Source organism: Pelobates fuscus, chromosome 7, assembly GCF_036172605.1.
Source record: "Pelobates fuscus isolate aPelFus1 chromosome 7, aPelFus1.pri, whole genome shotgun sequence".
NCBI lineage: Eukaryota > Metazoa > Chordata > Amphibia > Anura > Pelobatidae > Pelobates > Pelobates fuscus.
This window is the reverse complement of record NC_086323.1, coordinates 50,713,432-50,732,473: the sequence shown is the minus strand read 5'-3', so window position 1 is coordinate 50,732,473 and position 19,042 is coordinate 50,713,432. Positions and strand designations below refer to the sequence as shown.

At 40.8% G+C, this 19,042-nt stretch overlaps 1 protein-coding gene across 4 annotated transcripts in view; it reads left to right on the top strand.

Annotated features, from left to right (window-relative positions):
- The window catches only part of ASTN1 (astrotactin 1), a 422,412-nt gene that overhangs the window by 246,181 nt on the left and 157,189 nt on the right, over positions 1–19,042 (top strand). For all 4 annotated transcript variants that reach the window (XM_063428244.1, XM_063428242.1, XM_063428243.1 and 1 more), the window contains one exon: positions 3,925–4,112. In XM_063428244.1, the coding sequence (XP_063284314.1) occupies positions 3,925–4,112 (188 nt within the window). The remainder of the gene's footprint in view (positions 1–3,924; positions 4,113–19,042) is intronic.

Sequence of the window (19,042 nt, the reverse complement as noted above, 5' to 3'; positions counted from 1 at the left end):
AAATTGGAAAAAGAAAAAAAAAATAATTTAAAAATATATAGCGAAAAACAGTACTACCTGCAGCTGCCAGACAGGGGAGACCACCCACACAGCTACCCAAGTGAAAAGGTTGACTAATAAAGCGCTGGACGCGTTTCGCACACCCTTTTTGCTTTCTCAACATCGAGTAATAAAGCCCTGGACGCGTTTCGCTCCCCCTTGGTGCTTTCTCAACAACAATGTTGACAAAAGCACCAAGGGGGTGCGAAATACGTCCGGGGCTTTATTGCTCGACCTTTTCAATCGGGTAGCTGACTACTGTACTTTTTCGATATATAATTTTTCTTTTTTTTCCTTTTTCAAATTTTCTGTCTAACTTTGCTGCTTATACTTGAAAACCTATGCCGCTTCACACCATGTAAATTGTACAATATGTCATACCTGTACAACCTGCAATAATTATGAGTGCTGCCATAACAGTTTGATGCCATGTACTTATAGTCTACATCTATTTTCCTACTAATAAAAGTGCACTTTTTTCATATTCCCGTTTTTCTCTGTGGCTTATTTGAGGATTAAACCAAAAATACATAGGTCAGCAACACAGAATAATAGAAATGGGCAGCTGCACACAACACACGAGAGACTATTATACAAATAATAGAATATAAAAAAGAAGTGTGAGCGCTCCTAGTAACAAAATGTGTCCATATGGTAATAATTCAAACCAAGATTTATTCAAAGGATAGTAAAATATATAACAATATAAAAAAAAAAATGCCTAATATTGAGGGGTCCAAAAACGTTTTTTTGGATTTCTGCTTTGTATTTTGGCACAAATAAATCAGGAATAGTGATGTCGCGAACATAAAATTTTCGGTTCGCGAACCGCGAACGTGAATTTCTGCAAATGTTCGCGAACCGGGCAAACCGGGCGAACCACCATAGACTTCAATAGGCAGGCAAATTTTAAAACCCACAGGGACTCTTTCTTTAAAACCCACAGGGACAATAGTGATTAAAGGGGGGGGGGATCGACTCTCCTTCCCCCCCTGGCCCCCACCCCTGGGCAGCGGGTGGGGGCCATAAAGATAAGGAGGGGGGGACCTACTGTCCTCCCCCTCTCTGGCCCCCACCCCTGGGAGGCGGGTGGGGGCCCTAAAAAAAACAATAAGGGTGGACCTACTGTACCCCCCCCGGCCTCCACCCCTGAGCGGCGTGTGGGGGCCCTAAAAAAAACAATAAGGGGGGTACCTACTGTCCCCTCCGGTCCCCACCCCTGAGCGGTGGGTGGGGTCCCTAAAAAAACAACAAGGGGGGGACCTACAGTCCCCCCCGGCCCCCACCCCTGAGCGGCGGGTGGGGGCCCTAAAAAAACAATAAGGGGGGTACCTACTGTCCCCCCCGGTCCCCACCCCTGAGCGGTGGGTGGGGTCCCTAAAAAAACAATAAGGGGGGACTTACTGTCCCCCCCGGCCCCCACCGCTGAGCGGCAGGTGGGGGCCCTAAAAAAAACAATAAGGGGGGACCTACTGCTCAGGGGTGGGGGCCATAAAAATACAATAAGGGGGGACCTACTGTCCCCCCACCCCTGAGCGGTGGGTGGGGGCCCTAAATACTAATAAGGGGTGGGACCTAATGTCCTCCCCCCTGGCCCCCACGCCTGAGCGGCGAGTGGGGGCCCTAAATACAAATGGGGGGATCCTAGTCACCCCCTCCCCCCAAAAAAAACCTGTCAAAAAAGAACCTGTCAAAAACAACAAAAAAACTTACCATTCGATGTTTTCTTTCTTCTAAAATCTTCTTTTTTCAGACCCAAAAAAGGCCAAATAAAAACCTATAATAACCGACGCAATAAAAAAAAAATCCATCCATCTTCACCCATGGAGGGCTCCACGCAGACTGAGCTCTGCAGGGCGGGGGAAGGCTTATAAAGCCTTGCCACGCCCTGCAATTAGGCTAAGAACACTCTGATTGGCCGGTTTAACCCCTTAAGGACCAAACTTCTGGAATAAAAGGGAATCATGACATGTCACACATGTCATGTGTCCTTAAGGGGTTAAGCCAATCAGAGTGCTCTGTGTCATTTTACACAGAGTGGGAAAATTCCAAAGAACTTTCCCACACTGTGTAAAATGACACAGAGCACTGTGATTGGATGGCTTGAAATCCATCCAATCACAGTGCTCTGTGTCATTTTACACAGCGTGGGAAAGTTCTTTGGAATTTTCCCACGCTGTGTAAAATGACACAGAGCCCTGTAATTGGATGGATTTCAAGCCCACCAATCAGAGTGCTCTTTGTCATTTTACAGAGCGTGGGGAAATTCCAAAGAACTTTCCCACGCTGTGTAAAATGACACAGAGTACTGTGATTGGATGGATTTCAAGCCATCCAATCACAGTGCTCTGTGTCATTTTACACAGCGTGGGAAAGTTCTTTGGAATTTTCCCACGCTGTGTAAAATGACAAAGAGCACTCTGATTGGCTTAAACCAGCCAATCAGAGTGTTCTTAGCCTAATTGCAGGGCGTGGCAAGGCTTTATAAGCCTCCCCCCGCCCTGCAGAGCTCAGTCTGCGCAGAGCCCTCCATGGGTGAAGATTGATTATTTTTTATGTTTTTTTATTTGGCCTTTTTTGGGTCTGAAAAAAGAAGATTTTAGAAGAAAGAAAACATTGAATGGTAAGTTATTTTTTTTGACAGGTTCTTAGTTAAAGGTTCCCCCCTCATTATTTTTAGGGTGAGGGGGGTAGGTAGGGGGATACATTTTTTTGGGGGGGGGAGGGAGTGACTAGGGTCCCCCATTTGTATTTAGGGCCCCCATCCGCCGCTTAGGGGTGGGGGCCAGGGGGGAGGACATTAGGTCCCCCCCCTTATTAGTATTTAGGGCCCCCACCCACCGCTCAGGGGTGGGGGCCAGGGGGGGACAGTAGGTCCCCCCCTTATTGTTTTTTTTAGGGCCCCCACCCACCGCTCAGGGGTGGGGGCCGTGGGGGGGATAGTAGGTCCCCCCCTCATTGTTTTTTTAGAGCCCACACCCACCGCTCAGGGATGGGGGCCAGGGGGGGACAGTCAGTCCTCCCCTTATTGTTTTTTTTAGGGCCCCCACCCACCGTGCAGGGGTGGGGGCCTGGGTGTACAGTAGGTCCCCCATTGTGATTTATGGCCCTCACCCACCACGCAGGGGTGGGGGCAAGGGGGAGGACAGTAGGTCCCCCCTCATTTTTTATGGCTCCCACCCACCGCGAAGGGGTGGGGACGCGGGGGGGAGGACAGTAGGTCCCCCTTCATTATTTTTATGGCCCCCACCCACCGTGCAGGGGTGGGGATGGGGGGAGGACAGTAGGTCCCCCTTCATTATTTTTATGGCCCCCACCCAAAACTCACGGGTGGGGGCGGGGGGGAGGTCAGTAGGTCCCCCATTGGGATTTTTGGCCCCCACCCACCGTGCAGGGGTGGGGGCCTGGGGGGAGGACAGTAGGTCCCCGGGGCGGGTCGAACATCGCATGTGTTTGCCTGCGGCGGCGAACGCGAACATGCTATGTTCGCCAGGAACTATTCGCCAGCGAATAGTTCGGGACATCACTAATCAGGAAAATAATCCTCCTGAATGTGATTTATTGCTATTTGATTTGTTACTTTAATACTGTGAAATCATAAACTCCAGTTGTATTGAATTTCTTAATTATTATGTATTTATATTTTTTTGTTTGTGGGGCTACTACATCAGTTGTGGCAATGTGATCCTGTTGGCAAACACAACGTGACAATTGTTTGGGTATTATTATCTCTTTCCGGAATGTGCCTTATAGTTATAGTTCTTTATGTGCCTGTTAGGAATTGATTTTCAGGCCCCCTAGTCCTTAACAAATGGCCTGCCAAATATAAGTGGAAACATTTGTATCACAGCTTGTAACTCAATTTCTTTCCTATAATCTTTACAGAGATTGCAGGGAATACAGATGACATACCCCTTGTTCGCTGGAGGCAACAGTGGCTTGAAAATGGGACTCTGCTCTTCCATATACACCACCAAGATGGATCTTCTAACCTGCCTGGCCATGAAACTACCGATGCCCCTTCAGGGGAGACTGGAGAGGAGGAACTAAGGATACTGCATATATCTGTCATGGTGAGACATGCACTAATATTTAATAAGCAACTAGGACCCCATAGCTATGGTCTGGATAGGACACAATAGATACAAACTTGCTGGTTGTCAGAGGCACAGAGCTAAATGGGGAACAGCGTTCACCTTGCCTGTGGCAAGACCATAAACGTAAAAGTTATAGGAATGAAACAATCTATTCTTGGTTTCCATGGTAATTTCTTTACTTTTATTGCATTGCCATGGAATTGTTTTTTATACATAACAATCTACTTAATAGTGATTTGAGGTGAAGATGCCACCAAGATCATAGTTCACCTAGAACAATATTATCCAAGTGCCTAATTCATGGTCATCTCCGTGTCTGGATGAGGTTGACGACTGTGATACTATAGAAACAGCGTGATATCGGCAGGTTGCACAGCTTTAGCCTTCTTATTGATTAAAACCACGAATAATATCCGTGTAGATAATGGATTGAAATCTGTAAGATTTGACTCTTTTAAACTCAAGCTCTAGGTAACAATAACAACATAACACCTTTTGTGTTATACAGTATTATAAAAGCTCTATTGACATAGGATATATATTTTTTTTAATGCTCTGTATTTCATTGCCTTCATTGGGGCAATTATTAGAAATTATGGAAAAATTTATTTTTTTCACCTCTTTCTTTTAATATGTATTATGTAATGTACTTGACAAATTGCATTTAACAGAAAATGAATGGAGTGCACTGTTAGCCTCTAGAATATTCTGTATGTGTACAGAGAGCCTTGATTTGGTTTTTGAAATATAGAAAAAAAACAAGTGCTTTGTATGAAAGCACTATCTATTCCATTTTTAAGTGTTTTTTTTATAATGCAGAGGTCTAAGATTATTCTTTCAGTACCATTTTACACTATTACTTTATGAACATGATGAATGCACTTCTTTTAAAAACCCTTTCAGTTAGGAGGGCTGAATGCTTTTTCTAGTATATTATGAGCATAGTTGAGTCTATTAAATGTATTTATTGTGTGAGTAGTGAGTTGACTATGGACTGACCAAACAGAAGCCAAAATAGGTACATTGGGGAAAAAAATCCCATTAAGCTTAAGTGCAGATTTTTCCCAACCGACAATTGTAGGACAAAGCTGGACAGTCAGAATGAAGTTTAACTTCTTAAATTGCTTCAGAGCACTAACTAGAGCAGGGGATGGCAATATTAGGCACTTCAAATGTTGTAGACTTCATCTCATGATGCTTTACCAGCATCATGGCTGTAAGCATTATGGGAAATGTAGTCTGCAACATTTAGAGTGCAGAAGGTTGTCCACCCCTGAACTAGAGATATGATTTAATATGTCAAACGTAGACACACAATTCTAGTAAACATCTCTTAAACCAGATCTTGACAAAATGTACTCATTAAACATGTAATTAGAATTGAATGAGAATGTGAACTATGCTTTCAGTTTGACTACTCTGGCCTTAAATTTGAAATGCACTTCACTTTGAATTCTAACTTTAGTAAATAACCTCATAAGTAATACAGTAGTTTGGAACATATACAGGTCAGACATGAAACAGGATTTAGCAAGGAATATGCAAGAGAATGCAGTGGAGGTCATTCAAATACAACTGAAATGGGAGTAGACAATGATTACTTTAGGTTGGAACATGAGAAAGCCATGGCAATCATGCAACAGCCAGGCTGAAATAGAAGAAAATAACAAAGCCATTGTATTTAAATTGGAGGTCCATGATGACTCTCGCATGGAACCAAGAACCAAATAGAAATGTGTTAGGCCAACAAAACATGGAACTTCATATATCGAACACACTGGTGAACTAAGTTAGAAGTGGCTCTATTTAGGCATGGATCATGAGGGTCAGTCTCTCATTTTGAATACTTTTCAAAGTAGAAATACATATAAACTTCACAAGTTGTAACATCTTCACTCTATATACTTCATTGATCCTCAAACCTTTGCAGAACCTTTCGAAAAGCAAACTCCTTTTGATTGTAGAATTGAAGTGACCCCTCCAGCTCCATTGAAAATTACTATCTTTAAGCATACATGGAATAAGTTGTGTAACTTAAGAGATGGTGCAAGCAAAGTCTAACTCATTTCCATACTCGTCAGTACTAACAGTCATTTGTTGTTTACAACTAAAATTACCAGCAGATTCTATAGCCAATACATACATTATCACCTACATGAAAATATAGCGAGTTCCAATTAAAGTGTCCATCACATTTTTCTGTATTTAGTTATTTGACTTAGTCTAAGTGTTAAATTTAAACTATTCACCTCTGTACATATATTTGATCTCCTGTTGCTGACATATTTGTCATGTTTCTGCTTCTGAATCCTCTCTTGTTGACCCCCACCATTTGGCTTTTGTGTTCAGTTATTCACTTCTCTACTATGTTGATGTGAAGATGCGTTGTTGTTAGCTGCTTTAATGTAAATTGTAAGGGGCTACTAATGCATTTTCCTAAGTGGTTTCTCTCCTATCCAGACAATTCAGAGGTTTTGCTGTTATGCTGTATCCAACTGTGTGTCTACACCACACTAATTTACAAGCACTGTTTTATCTTATTCCACAGCCTAGCTTAACGACCCTTCTGCTGTGTACCAAGAGACATTCCTTTGCAGGTATAAAGTTGTACCATATGGTCAAGGCCGGCTTTGGGCCGTTAGGTGTCCTGTGTGGAAAATCTTCACAGTCCCCTCCCTGGCCACACCTGCTCATCCATGCGTGTATAGGGTTGTATATATTGTAAAGGGGCTTTATTAAATTAATATTTATTTTTAAAAACAAATCTTCCTGGCTAATCATGGCAGCATCATCCTTTGTTTTGTTGTGGGTTCTTTCCAGATGAAGTTCAGCCTCTCTTCATTTGAAACAGCCTGCATGAGCAGGACTAACTGGGTCAGGTTCAGTGTATGTACTGAACTGCCTCGTAGGATATGTATGGTGTTCTGAGGGAGACAGGTTTACAAGGTAAATTGTGGGATCGGACCTCTTTAAAAATTCCCCATTGGTATTACCCCTATAAATAGGGCTAAAATATCCCCCTCCTGTGGCAGACCAGTGGGATCCATACTATTATTATGGGGTCCTCCTTTGTAGGGTACCATTGTTGGGGCACTTTTTGTTTCCTCCTTTAAGGTCCCCCAGGGAGTACTTGTCTTGTTTTACCTAATTGTGGTTGACTGTATAGCTTGCTCGGGCTTCTTTCTCCTGTTCAATCCACCTTTTGATCACTGGAATGTAGTAGTGCATTCCATAGGGCGGAAATTACATTTCCGTCTGTCTCCCGTTGGACCGAAAGTGATGCGGGGGGCCGCGCGAGTATGACGTGAATGCTTGGAACACATGGCATGCTTTCCAGTGTTCTGCGCATGCGCTGAACTTTTGTTTCCCCATAGCTATTAAAATCAGCATGGGCTAAAGTTCCCCATGTGCCTGCTGCACCAACTGATGGTGATCCTGGGCGATCTACTTCTTGACTTTCCCTTGAGGAGATTGAAGTTGGTGACTTTTCTGTTTGGCTGCTTGGATTGTGTCTCATTTTCTGAAGGTAGGCTTTTATACTTTTTGGGGATTCTTTCATTTGCATTCAGTGTTACTTCGCTTTTATGGGATATGAACTTTATGTCTATTGACATTGCAAGATCCCTCTCTAGAAAACATAGGTGAGCCAATTAATTTTACTTTATGTTTTTTTTTTTTTTTTAAAGAATGCCAGTACAAGCCTGTAATATATGTTTATATATGGCTTTGTTTCAGCCCCAGCAAAACATTGGATTCTCCCCCAAGAAAAGCACTGTTCGTCATTTGCACCTCAGGGAAAGAATCTGAAATTCTATTCCTAAAATAGACACTGCTTTGATTCATATGGCTAAGAAAACTACGCTCCCCATTGACTCCATGGCTTACCTTAGAGAACTGGTGGAAAAGCGTATGGATGGGGATCTCATAAAATCATATTTAGCCCTGGGCTTCATCCTCCATCCTGCAAGGGCTTTCTTTAACCACTCTCTTAAGGGCCTTGAGAGTGTAGATTGCTAATGTAGAGGAGGATATTGACCAAGGAGTCTGCAGAGGACATCTTCCGGAATCTCTCAAGGACTTCAGCCTGGCTATGGAGTTCTGCTCAGAAGCCTCTTTAGACATCACTCATATGATTGCAAAAGGTATTTTATCTGTGGCCTCTAGAAGGGCCTTATGGCTTTATTCATGGGGAGCCGACCATTCTTCCAAAGCATCCCTGTGTGGCCTTCCGTTCCAGGGGGATTTATTGTTTGGTAAAATACGGGATCAAGCCATACAAAAGGCTGCAAATGGCAAAAAAACCTTTTTGCCACAAGAAAGAAGGAAGCCTTTTTCCTCTTCCTGGAAGAACAAACATTTCAAGGATCGGTCCTTTCGGGATAGCAGAAGCTATAAACCAGGAAGGGAATATTCGAGAAATTCTTCCTGGAGAAGCTTCTCCCAGTCATCGGTGAATAAAGCTTCCAGAGGGAGAGGTTCTAGAACATCTGGGAAGAACTTCTGAAGGTCTTCAGGCTCTTTCAGGGATTGTGGGAGTAAGACTAAGGTTCTTCAACCCTGTTTAGTTGCAAATATCACAAACGTTTGGGTCAGTTCTATCTTAAAAAAAGGTTACAGGATAGAGTTCTCCTCTTACCCAAGATCCGTTGTCTTCCTTCAAGTCAAGGGTATTGTCAGGCAACAAACAAAGAGCCATGAGGAAATACATCTCTACTTCAGGAACAAGGGGTGATAGAAGAAGTTCAAAAAGCAGAAATGTTCAAAGGCATTTACTCCACAGAGTTTGTGGCTCCAAATGGCGTCTAATTCTCAACTTAAAAGTAGTAAATTCCATGTTCGACGTGAGAACATTCAAAATGGAACCCCTACAGACCATTATGAAAAACATCAAAAAAAGGGGATTGGATGACTTCTATAGATCTGAGAGACGCCTCTAGGAAAACACTTCCAATTCAGGAGCCTTCTGTTTGATCTCAGCTTGGCACCAAGAACGTTCTTGAAGGTTATTGTCACTTTAATAGCCTTCATAAGAGAAAGGGGAATCGAAATGTTCCATTACTTGGACGATATCCTCATCATAGGTCCATCTCACCTGATAGTGCCTCATCATACTCTTGTGATGATGAACATTCTTCAAGATCACGGCTGGCTTCTAAACATAGAGAAGAGGTTCCTGATTCCTTCTCAAAAGATTGTCTTCCTGGGAGTGGTGATAGATATGATCTCAGCCCATGTGTTTCTCTCTTCAGACAGGGCTCTGAAAATCCGAGACAAAATCAGAAAAATACAAAGTCTCAAAAAGGCCTCAGTGAGAGAAGTAATGAGCCTCTTAGGTTCTCTGACATCAACAATCGGGCTAGTAAATGGGATCAATGGAAGTCTTGTCCTATTCAGAATTGCTTCCTTCTTCAATTCAACAGAATAGAAACAGATTGGGATCAGAGGAAAACTCTGCCTGTCCCGTTAAGAAAATGGTTGAACTGGTGGAAGGGCAAAAATTATTTGTTGGAAGGTTTTCCGTTGGAGGAACCTTCTTGGAACATAATTACAACAGATGCAAGTTCTTTTGTATGGGGAGCCCATTTCAATTTCACATGGAAACAAGGGAAGTGGACCCATGAAGAGAGCTGTCTGCACTCAAGTCTAAGGGAACTAAGGGCCATTTAAAGAGCCATTTTGTAATTCATTCCGAAAATCGAAGGCTCTTGGGTCCTAATCAAAACAGACAGCCTATCGGTTGAATTGTATGTGGACAACGATGGAGGCACAAGGAGCAAATTGCTCCTGAAGGAACTGGCTCTCTTGATGGAAGTGGCCATAAATGGGCTCCGAAATCTAAAGGCAATCTATCTTCTGGGTTTGGAGAACGTTACTGCAGACTTTCACAGCAGAACAGAAATTTTTCCAGGAGAATGGAGGATTTACCCAGTTGTTTTATCATGGTTTTCCAATCAGTGGGGCATACCCCAGATCGACCTGATGGCGACTTACAGGAACTGTCAGGCAGAGAAATTCTACTCTCTCCGTCCAGACAATTGGGTGATGGGCCAGGATGCTCTCTCTCTTCCTTGGTCATTCGATCTTGGGTATGCATTCCCTCCTCTACACATGATACCCAGATTACTGCAAAAGGTTTGGACAGAAGGCAAAAAAGTTATTGCTATTATCCCGATCTGGTCAATAAGGCCATAGTTTCCTCTCTTAATCAAGTAGAGTCAGGAACGACCTCTGCTTCTCCCAATAATAAAAGATCTGTTGAGTCAAGGTCCAATCTCCCATCCTCATCCAGAACACCTCAAGCTAGGGGTATCGGTCTTGAAAATGAAAGACTATGTCATTTAGGCCTTTCTGAAGCAGTGGTTTATACCCTTGCAGTTTAGGAAGAGTTCTGCTTCCTCGCTCTACCATTGAATCTGGGATATATTCAGAGAATGGGCATCAGCCAAGAACATTGACTTCTTGCAACCTCACATTGCTCAGATCCTGGATTTCCTCCAAGACAGTCCTCGGCTCTTTCAGCATTATGCAATATCTCATGGGCTTCCGATCCTTTGATGTCAAGATTCTGCAAGGCAGCTTTCAGGTTGAGACCTCCTTCCAGATCCAGTATCCCTCCTTGGGACCTTCCTCTTGTCCTCAACTACCTGACTGATGATCTGTTTGTTCCCCTGTGAAAATGTGAATACTACCCTTCTGACTTACAAGACTTTGTTTTTGGTGGCTATTACTTCCTTAAGAACAATTTCAGAGAGTAAAGCCTTCTCTACCATGACTCCCTGCCTACAAATCTGTCAGGATAGGATGTGTCCGAGACAAAAACCTGAGGTGGTCTCTCAGTTTCATCTCTGTCAAGAAGTGGTCCTTCCATTCTATCCTAATCCAACTTCTAGTGAAGAAGTTAGGTGGCAATGTTTGGATGTTAAGAACTGTCTGTCTCAATGCCTTCTTCATTCTGAGTCATACAGAAAGACTGACCAACTCGTTGTTCTACCTTCAGGAACTAGGAGAGGTGAGGCAGCTTCTTTATCTATGTTGAAACTTTGGATTTTGCTAACAATCAGGAAAGCTTATGTCTCAAAAAGTCAGTCTCCTCCAATTTAAATAAGAACACATTCTACCAGAGCATTGTCAACTTCATGGGCTAATTGGGCAGAGGTTCCATGTGATGATATTTGCAGAGCAGCCACCTGGTCTTTCCCAAAGACATTTATAAAACACTACAAACTGGACATGGCCTCTTCTTCCACCTCCTTTGGAAAGAGTGTTCTGTCTACGGTTTCTTTATCCCACTGATATTAAATTACTTTGCAGCATTAGTGTCTGTGTAGTGTTTTTTTCTCAATTTCTTTATTCCCACCCTATATTTCTGTGAGCTTGGGTATTACTCATAAGTGATGCTGCCATGATTAGCCAGGAATAGAGAAAATGTAGGACAAACTTACCGTACTTACTTAGCGTATGTGAATCCTAAATACTTAGGTCTTCACATATTATCATTTACTCACTTACGTCACTCACATTCACACACACACACACACACACGCATACAGGCAGACAGTGACACACACACACACACACACACACACACACACATATACAGTCACACAGACACAAACAGTTACAGGCAGACAGTCACACAAACAAACACAAAAACACATAAAGTTACAAACAGACAGTAACACACAGTTACAATATAATTACCAATATGGATACTGCACTCTCCTGGTTCCCAGGGTGCCACCGAGCCTGAGGTTGGCCAATCCTCACAATGTGATTTGCAAAAAAGTAATGATGGTCCAGACACTCAAGTTCAATCCAGTCAGCAGATTTATTGGAGCAAAATTGAAGCAATTAAAAAAAGGTTTCAGCCCACAACAGGGCCTATGTCAAGCTTGACAAAGGCCCTGTTGTGGGCCAAAACATTGTTTGAATTTTGCTCCAATAAATCTGCCCACTGGATTAAACTTGAGTGCTTGGACCATCATTACTTTTTTGCAACACAAACAGTTACAGAAAGACAGTCACACCCCCACACACACAGACAGACAGACAGACACACACACACACACACACACAGAGACAGTTATTCACACACTTACAGACAATCACACGCACAGGCAGTTACCTCTTTTCATTATGGGAACTGGAGGAGGTGAAGGAGGTACTGTTGTTTCTGGAGTCTATAGTATTTGGAAGCTATCTATTTCAGATAGGGACTCCTATCTGTATCCTCCTCAGTGTGCCACATTTAGCTCCTCCCCAACTACCCATTTAGTCTGCCCAGCATAATGGTTAGCTTTGCCCAATGTCATGTTTCGCTCCACCCCTACCTCCTTACTTGCGGTGCATGTGTGAGCTATGCCAGCTGTCTGGTGCCCCTGCTTCTATGGCATATGGCCAAAACTATGTGGAAAGCTGCATTGAACATCTAATTCCAAACATCATGGCATTTACATGGCTCCATAACAGTTTTCACTTTGATGGTGTTGGGGGTTAATTTAGATATTTTTTGTTTGTTTGTTTTTTTAATGAGTATTTTTTTCCCACTAGTCCTAAATGGATTAGTAAGCACAATTAGTATGTTATGCAACTACAACTGACTCACATTCTGATTCACCATGAAAATACCTTTTATTAATTTTTGCCACAAAATTAAAACTATAGAATTATGAAAACCTTGATCAAGTCACCAAACTTTACCGTTGGCATTATACAGTAAGGTTGGTAGTATTGGCTCACTACCTGAACATGTTTTTGCTGTTCCGAAGTTCATTTAGGAATGAATAGGCCACTTCAGTTGATGCTTGATATTGCACATGCTTATGTACAGCATCAACACACAGCAACTATGAAATGTAACTAGTCCCCATCCTACTCTGAACGATTGTTAAATCTTTAAAAAAAATTCCATAGACTCTTAGAACATTCAATATCTGTTTTAGCGGCAAAAGATTTACTCTGTTAAATTAATGCTTAACTCTCCAAAGTAGCCTTGAGCCTTACATTGGAGCCTATCATTTTGGGATATTTTAGATGAAATGATCTTTTCTCAGGCATCTAGATGGACCTTTCTAACTTTAAATTATATATAATTTCTGAATTAAAGTAAGTTCCTGCAGCATGCGCTATGTACAGAAGTACACAACGCAATGTACTTTATTATAGTAGGCGGCATTAGATTTCTCTGTATTTTTCTTTTCTTTTTAAGTAAATTCAGAAAAAGAACAAGCATTCACATGGCAACACATGCTATGTGTTTTTGTGTGCTGTATTGCAAGATATGTACAATTTCTCCGTGCATACAAAGTAAAAAAATATTTTATTACAATTTGCTTAGTGAACTCAAAATGTTTCTAAATGAGATGGTGCTATTAACCATTCTGAAAGGGTGGGTAGCCTCAAAATAAACTGTTATGTTTGAGATAAGAAGGTTTATGAATCCATCACTTTACGCTAATAATCACTACTTAATCACGAAAGAGTGAATTGTGGTTAATTGCATCTCAAATTCCAAATTTGGTTTTCAATATACTACTGTTCAATGTTTAGTAATGCACCTTAGAACACTTTCTGCATGCTAATTTTTATTTTTCATAGTTGCTTCCTAGTATATAATTGTAACAGTGCACATAATGTGCTCACGCTGCGGACTTCTGTCTTCATTAAAGGGGAACTGACACTTCTCAGGAATTTACACCTTGGATTGAAACATTGAAATTCATGTACGCTTTTTACGAGATGCTCCATTTCCTTTAAATATTATATTAAAGATTTTAAAAATGATATCATAATCCTGTTCAGACACAGCAAAGGAAGAACAAACATCACAAATTAATAGAAACATTGTTTAAATTTCCTTTTATCTGCATTCTTTATTTATGCTGACTGCCAGATGTAAAGATAAGAGCTTATAACAATGATTGACCAGGACCTAAGACGGAGGCGCCCATTTGCAGAATGGAGGTGTGACTTTCTACGTTAATTTTTTTTTTCCACGCGTTACAGATACATATTTATTAGGCATAGAGTAAAGTGAACATAATGGTCAAAATCCTCAGACATGACAGTTTCCCTTTAAATGTAATACCTTAATGAAAACAGATATGTCACTGTTTGTGTGTACTTACTGAAACCAGACATACATAGTATGTTTGCCCTGGACACCCCACCCAAATGGCAGGTTTTGTCTAGCAAGGGCCTCCCTGGCTCTTTACTAGGAATTCAATCACTTTGTAACAATGCTGAAGCAATCGGATATCATTTTACATTGCCTACCACGGGTGGCTGTGGTTGTCCCAGCATATACTGATTGCAGGCATGTACTAAGGGCTACATGTCTCAGACATTCTGCTGTCCACAAGACATTCTATGAGGTTCTCTAATTAGGCAGTCAAGGCAGTCTAGAGATGTAATTGCCTGGTAGCCAAGCAAGTGATACAAGGCCTGAGTAACATAAGGGCTAAATGAGCATCAACTCCAGGCCAAAGCCAGTGAAAAAGGCCTATTAACCCTATAAAAAATAATAATAAAAACAAAATATATATATATATATATATATATATATATATATAAATATTTACAAATTCTGGCACTCTTCCCACAAAAATGCACTTAGAAAAATTCAGACCAAGGTGCTTCACAGTGCTAAATATATAAAAATCAAAAAAATGAGAGCACTCACTGGTTTTGCAAAAGCTGTGTATTCAAGTTTTAGGCAAACAAATCAACGTTTCGACCGTCAAGCGGTCTTTATCAAGATCATCTTGATAAAGACCGCTTGACGGTCGAAACGTTGATTTGTTTGCCTAAAACTTGAATACACAGCTTTTGCAAAGCCAGTGAGTGCTCTCATTTTTTTGATTTTTATATATATATATATATATATATATATATATATATATATATATATATATATATATAAAAAATAGAAAAAATCCTATGCACTCACGCTTTAATGTTCCTCATATGCCGGGTGCCAAAGCCTGGACTCCAAAGATACATAGAATGCCAAATAATAGCTGCTCACCGGTCTTGCTAAAATCCAAAAGTTTTATTCAATCATATTTAAAATCTGTGACCAACGTTTCAGTCCCCGCTCGGGACCTTCCTCAGGGTCAGACAGGGTCCTATCATTTTTTGTCTGACCCTGAGGAAGGTCCCGAGCGGGGACTGAAACGTTGGTCACAGATTTTAAATATGATTGAATAAAACTTTTGGATTTTAACAAGACCGGTGAGCAGCTATTATTTGGCATTCTATATATATATATATATATATATATATATATATATATATATATATATATATATATATATATATATTTATATCTATATATATTTATATCTATATATATTTATATCTATATATATATATATATATATATATATATATATATATATATGTATTTATTTTGTCTTGTTTATTTATTTTTTTCACTACTTCTAACGTGCTCTTGCACTGTGATGTTGTGAAGAGGGAATTGCAAAAGGGAACTCTGGAGGTATTTGGGGGGCTGGCTGGTGGACTGGCTCTCTATAAAGTACAGCTGAGTTTGTGAACTGCACAAATGCTCTTACTGCTTCTATCTTGCTAGCCCAACACCCTACTGTCTTCATGTTCCTCAATCTGCTACACTCACTGTATCTGCCTCTTGCCCCATCCCAGGTTGCATACCAGTAGCTAGCTTCTGCCTGCTAGTGAGAAAGGTAGCCAAGTGAAGGTCACGTGAGTTCTTAGGAGAAAGGATTCATAGTTTGTGACATATTAGAGAGAGGAGATGATATATCTTCCACATGTCCCTAAAGTACCACCTTAAAAAGAGACAGTCCACAGCATAGGGGAAAAGGAAACAAGTGCCCCCTCCTCAAATGTACCTTTCCTTTGAGTTAAATGAGGTCTAGGAGTGATAGTGATCATCACCCTTTGGAAATTGTTCTGCAGAAACCTCTGTCAGGAGGAATGGCTGTTGGTATTTTCTTTCTATTAGATTCTGTAATTAAGCCCATCATAATCAGCACAAGGCCCAATAGGCTCTTAACCCAGTACTTCAGTGATTAGATGCCTTAGCTGACAATTAATGCAAATACACTCTGTGATTGACATTCCCTGTGATCAATTAGCTGGGGTTGGGGTCAATACACTAAACAATGAATCGTCATACATAGTGTTACTAGTTTTAGTGTTATAAAGAACAGGAAATAACATTTGAGTTTAATATAAATGTTTGAATAAGTATTGCACACAAAACCTGTGACATTATCCTCAAAAATTCAATATCTATGTTAATTAAAAAAACAAATAAATCCACCCAATTTGTCAGAAATTGTCAATAAAAGAACCAAGTGAAAAGACTAAAAATGACAGATATTAGCTCATGATGTCATGCTATACTATGGTGGGTTAAAGTGCAGAATGGCGGCTGTTATGTTCCCCAAACGTGTCATGGATCAATCAGTATTACAAGCCTGAACTCTGAAGTTGGCATATCTGAAATTTGACTGTAATTTCTAAAATAATTGTCAAAGGATTACATGAGGAGTATTGCTGTACACTGCTGCAAAAGCAAAACACAAATCTGGGGTCTTTCAACAGAGAGACACACTGTGACACTGTGAGGAAACGTATGTAAAAACATAACATTTGAACTATTATCATCAGTCTTGGAGGAGGTTAAAATATCAACAAAATTGGAAAATGTCATCTCCCAGCCATAAAAGTGATAACCAAGACCACATGCCAAGTAGTGCACCGTGAAAGTTGCAGAGATCACCCCGTGGATTCATCATTCCAGAATCAAGCCTGCCTCTTTTTTCTACGCACTCTTAAAATCTAGTTGAAAAAAAAAACAAAACAGTAACAGTGTTTACTGGGATGAATACATTTTAGAACATCATAAGAAAAATGTGACAGCTTCTGTTTTTTGAAGAGAAAGTTCTAGAGAAGGAATTAAAAAAAAAATACTATGTGCACATCATACATTTTGAATGTTATTCAAAAACATAAATATAATTTTCTGCCTACTATTCTCTGTAATTTTGTCCTGACAGAACCAGAACTTAAAAAAGTTTTGATCAAACATTAGTTAAAATTAGCAAATACAAGTGCCACCAAGTGGGGATAATGGTTACTACACTGGAGTTCATTGTATAATGTTCGTCAGTCTGGGATTATTTCGAGTGAGCTGAATTGCAATTGGTGGCAAATACTTAACTAGATGTAGTTAAAGAGAAAAGAGATTTACGGGACAAAATATATGATTTGTTAGCGGCGGTTCAAATAGAACTGACAATTCACAGTATTTTTAATAGTATGTTTACATATCCACTGTGTTTAAAAATATGTACTGGAGATGTTTGAAAAATGAAATTTAATGTAGAAATGCTCAGTCTTTATCCTGCAGCAGGGTGCCTCCATTTTAGCTCAATTTAAAACATTATTATAAGCTTTGTGCCTTTCACCTGAGAGTCAGCATTGAGAAAACTTAAAATATTTTATTCAGTGGTATAATTTCCAAAAAATGGACAGTTTTCATTTAACGTGTCTGAGTTTAAAATGCAGAATTAGGAATCCAGTGCCAGTAGCAATTTGTTTATTATTTTATTTCATTTTATTTTTTTAATTCTCATTTTTTTTAAAGCATATCATAAATGTATAATGGTTTGCTAGGAATTCTATAAACATTAGCTAATTTAGATTAGCATTTTTTATTTTAAGATTCTATTCATTTCTTCCTGAGATCAAATTTTCCTAATATTTTCTAGAGGAATTTACCCTTTAAAAGAAGTTAAAGTACTCAGTATTGTTAAATAGCTCTGTGGCGAAACCGACCTCGCCACGTGTCCTTGGAGGGGGCTGCTTGCCCGCCTCTTGCCTTTGGACTATGGACCCGACTTTATGTGAATGTGTTAACCCAGATAGCTATGCCATGGAGCCCATTCGTGTAGTTAAAGACTTCGGCCATGCTGGCAGGGGTTTTAAAATATACTTTACTAACTTTTGAACCCCTGGTCTGATTCATGCCATTTTTTAATATGTTGTTCCCCTGAATGGATTGATTGTGGATATGTATTTTTATGTGAATGTGATGTATGGTTTTAGAGTTATGAAAGTTGGGTAGAAAGTATGTTTTAACTGTATGTATAATTGAGTTTCCTCTCAGGATAAGGGGAGGGAATATGTGGGATGTAACTGATGTGTGAGTGTTTTTTTTATACCTCCCTGTGGGCGGACCTGTATTTGTAACAACTACAATAAAAACCAGGCTGGGTGTGCCAGCACCTCAGATTCTGCTTGACCCTCAAACCGATGTGTCGTCTCGTTTTTGGGGGAATTGGATTGTATGCTGACTGCCAGGAGTGGAAGCGGATTGTATGCTTTTCCTGTTCGGCTGATTCCAGTTTGGGAGTTAGTGAATTCGTACAGTTTGCAGTTCGGGAGATTGGTGCTTGCAGTAGCTGCTGGTCTATGGAAAAAGGGGATTATCGCCTAAACGATTTTTATCCTCTTGTAAGTGAAACGGTCCGTTACAATTGGTGGCAAGCGGCGGGATCTTTCCTACAACCAGAGGGACAGCTACAGACAACATCAATTCCTGGATTACAAATTGAGGGCAACGCTAGTACCCGTATAGCGACCCTATCTACGAAGGAACTCAGAAAATGGAGGAGAAGCTTCAAGATATAGTGTACAGTTACGTATTCGTGGGGCCTGGAGCAGTCTCAGAGGAGGACATGTTGAGGTACAGAGAGATGGCCAGAGCCAGATTGTGGGACGAAGCCCTAGAAGAAGTACAGTATTCGCGAGGGGATCGGCGCCGCAGCAGAAGGCAGCGAATCCTGGCTCGAATGACAGAGCGGATGCCCCTCCTTAGAAAACAGACCGAAGAAAAGTCGGTGTCTAGACTTGAG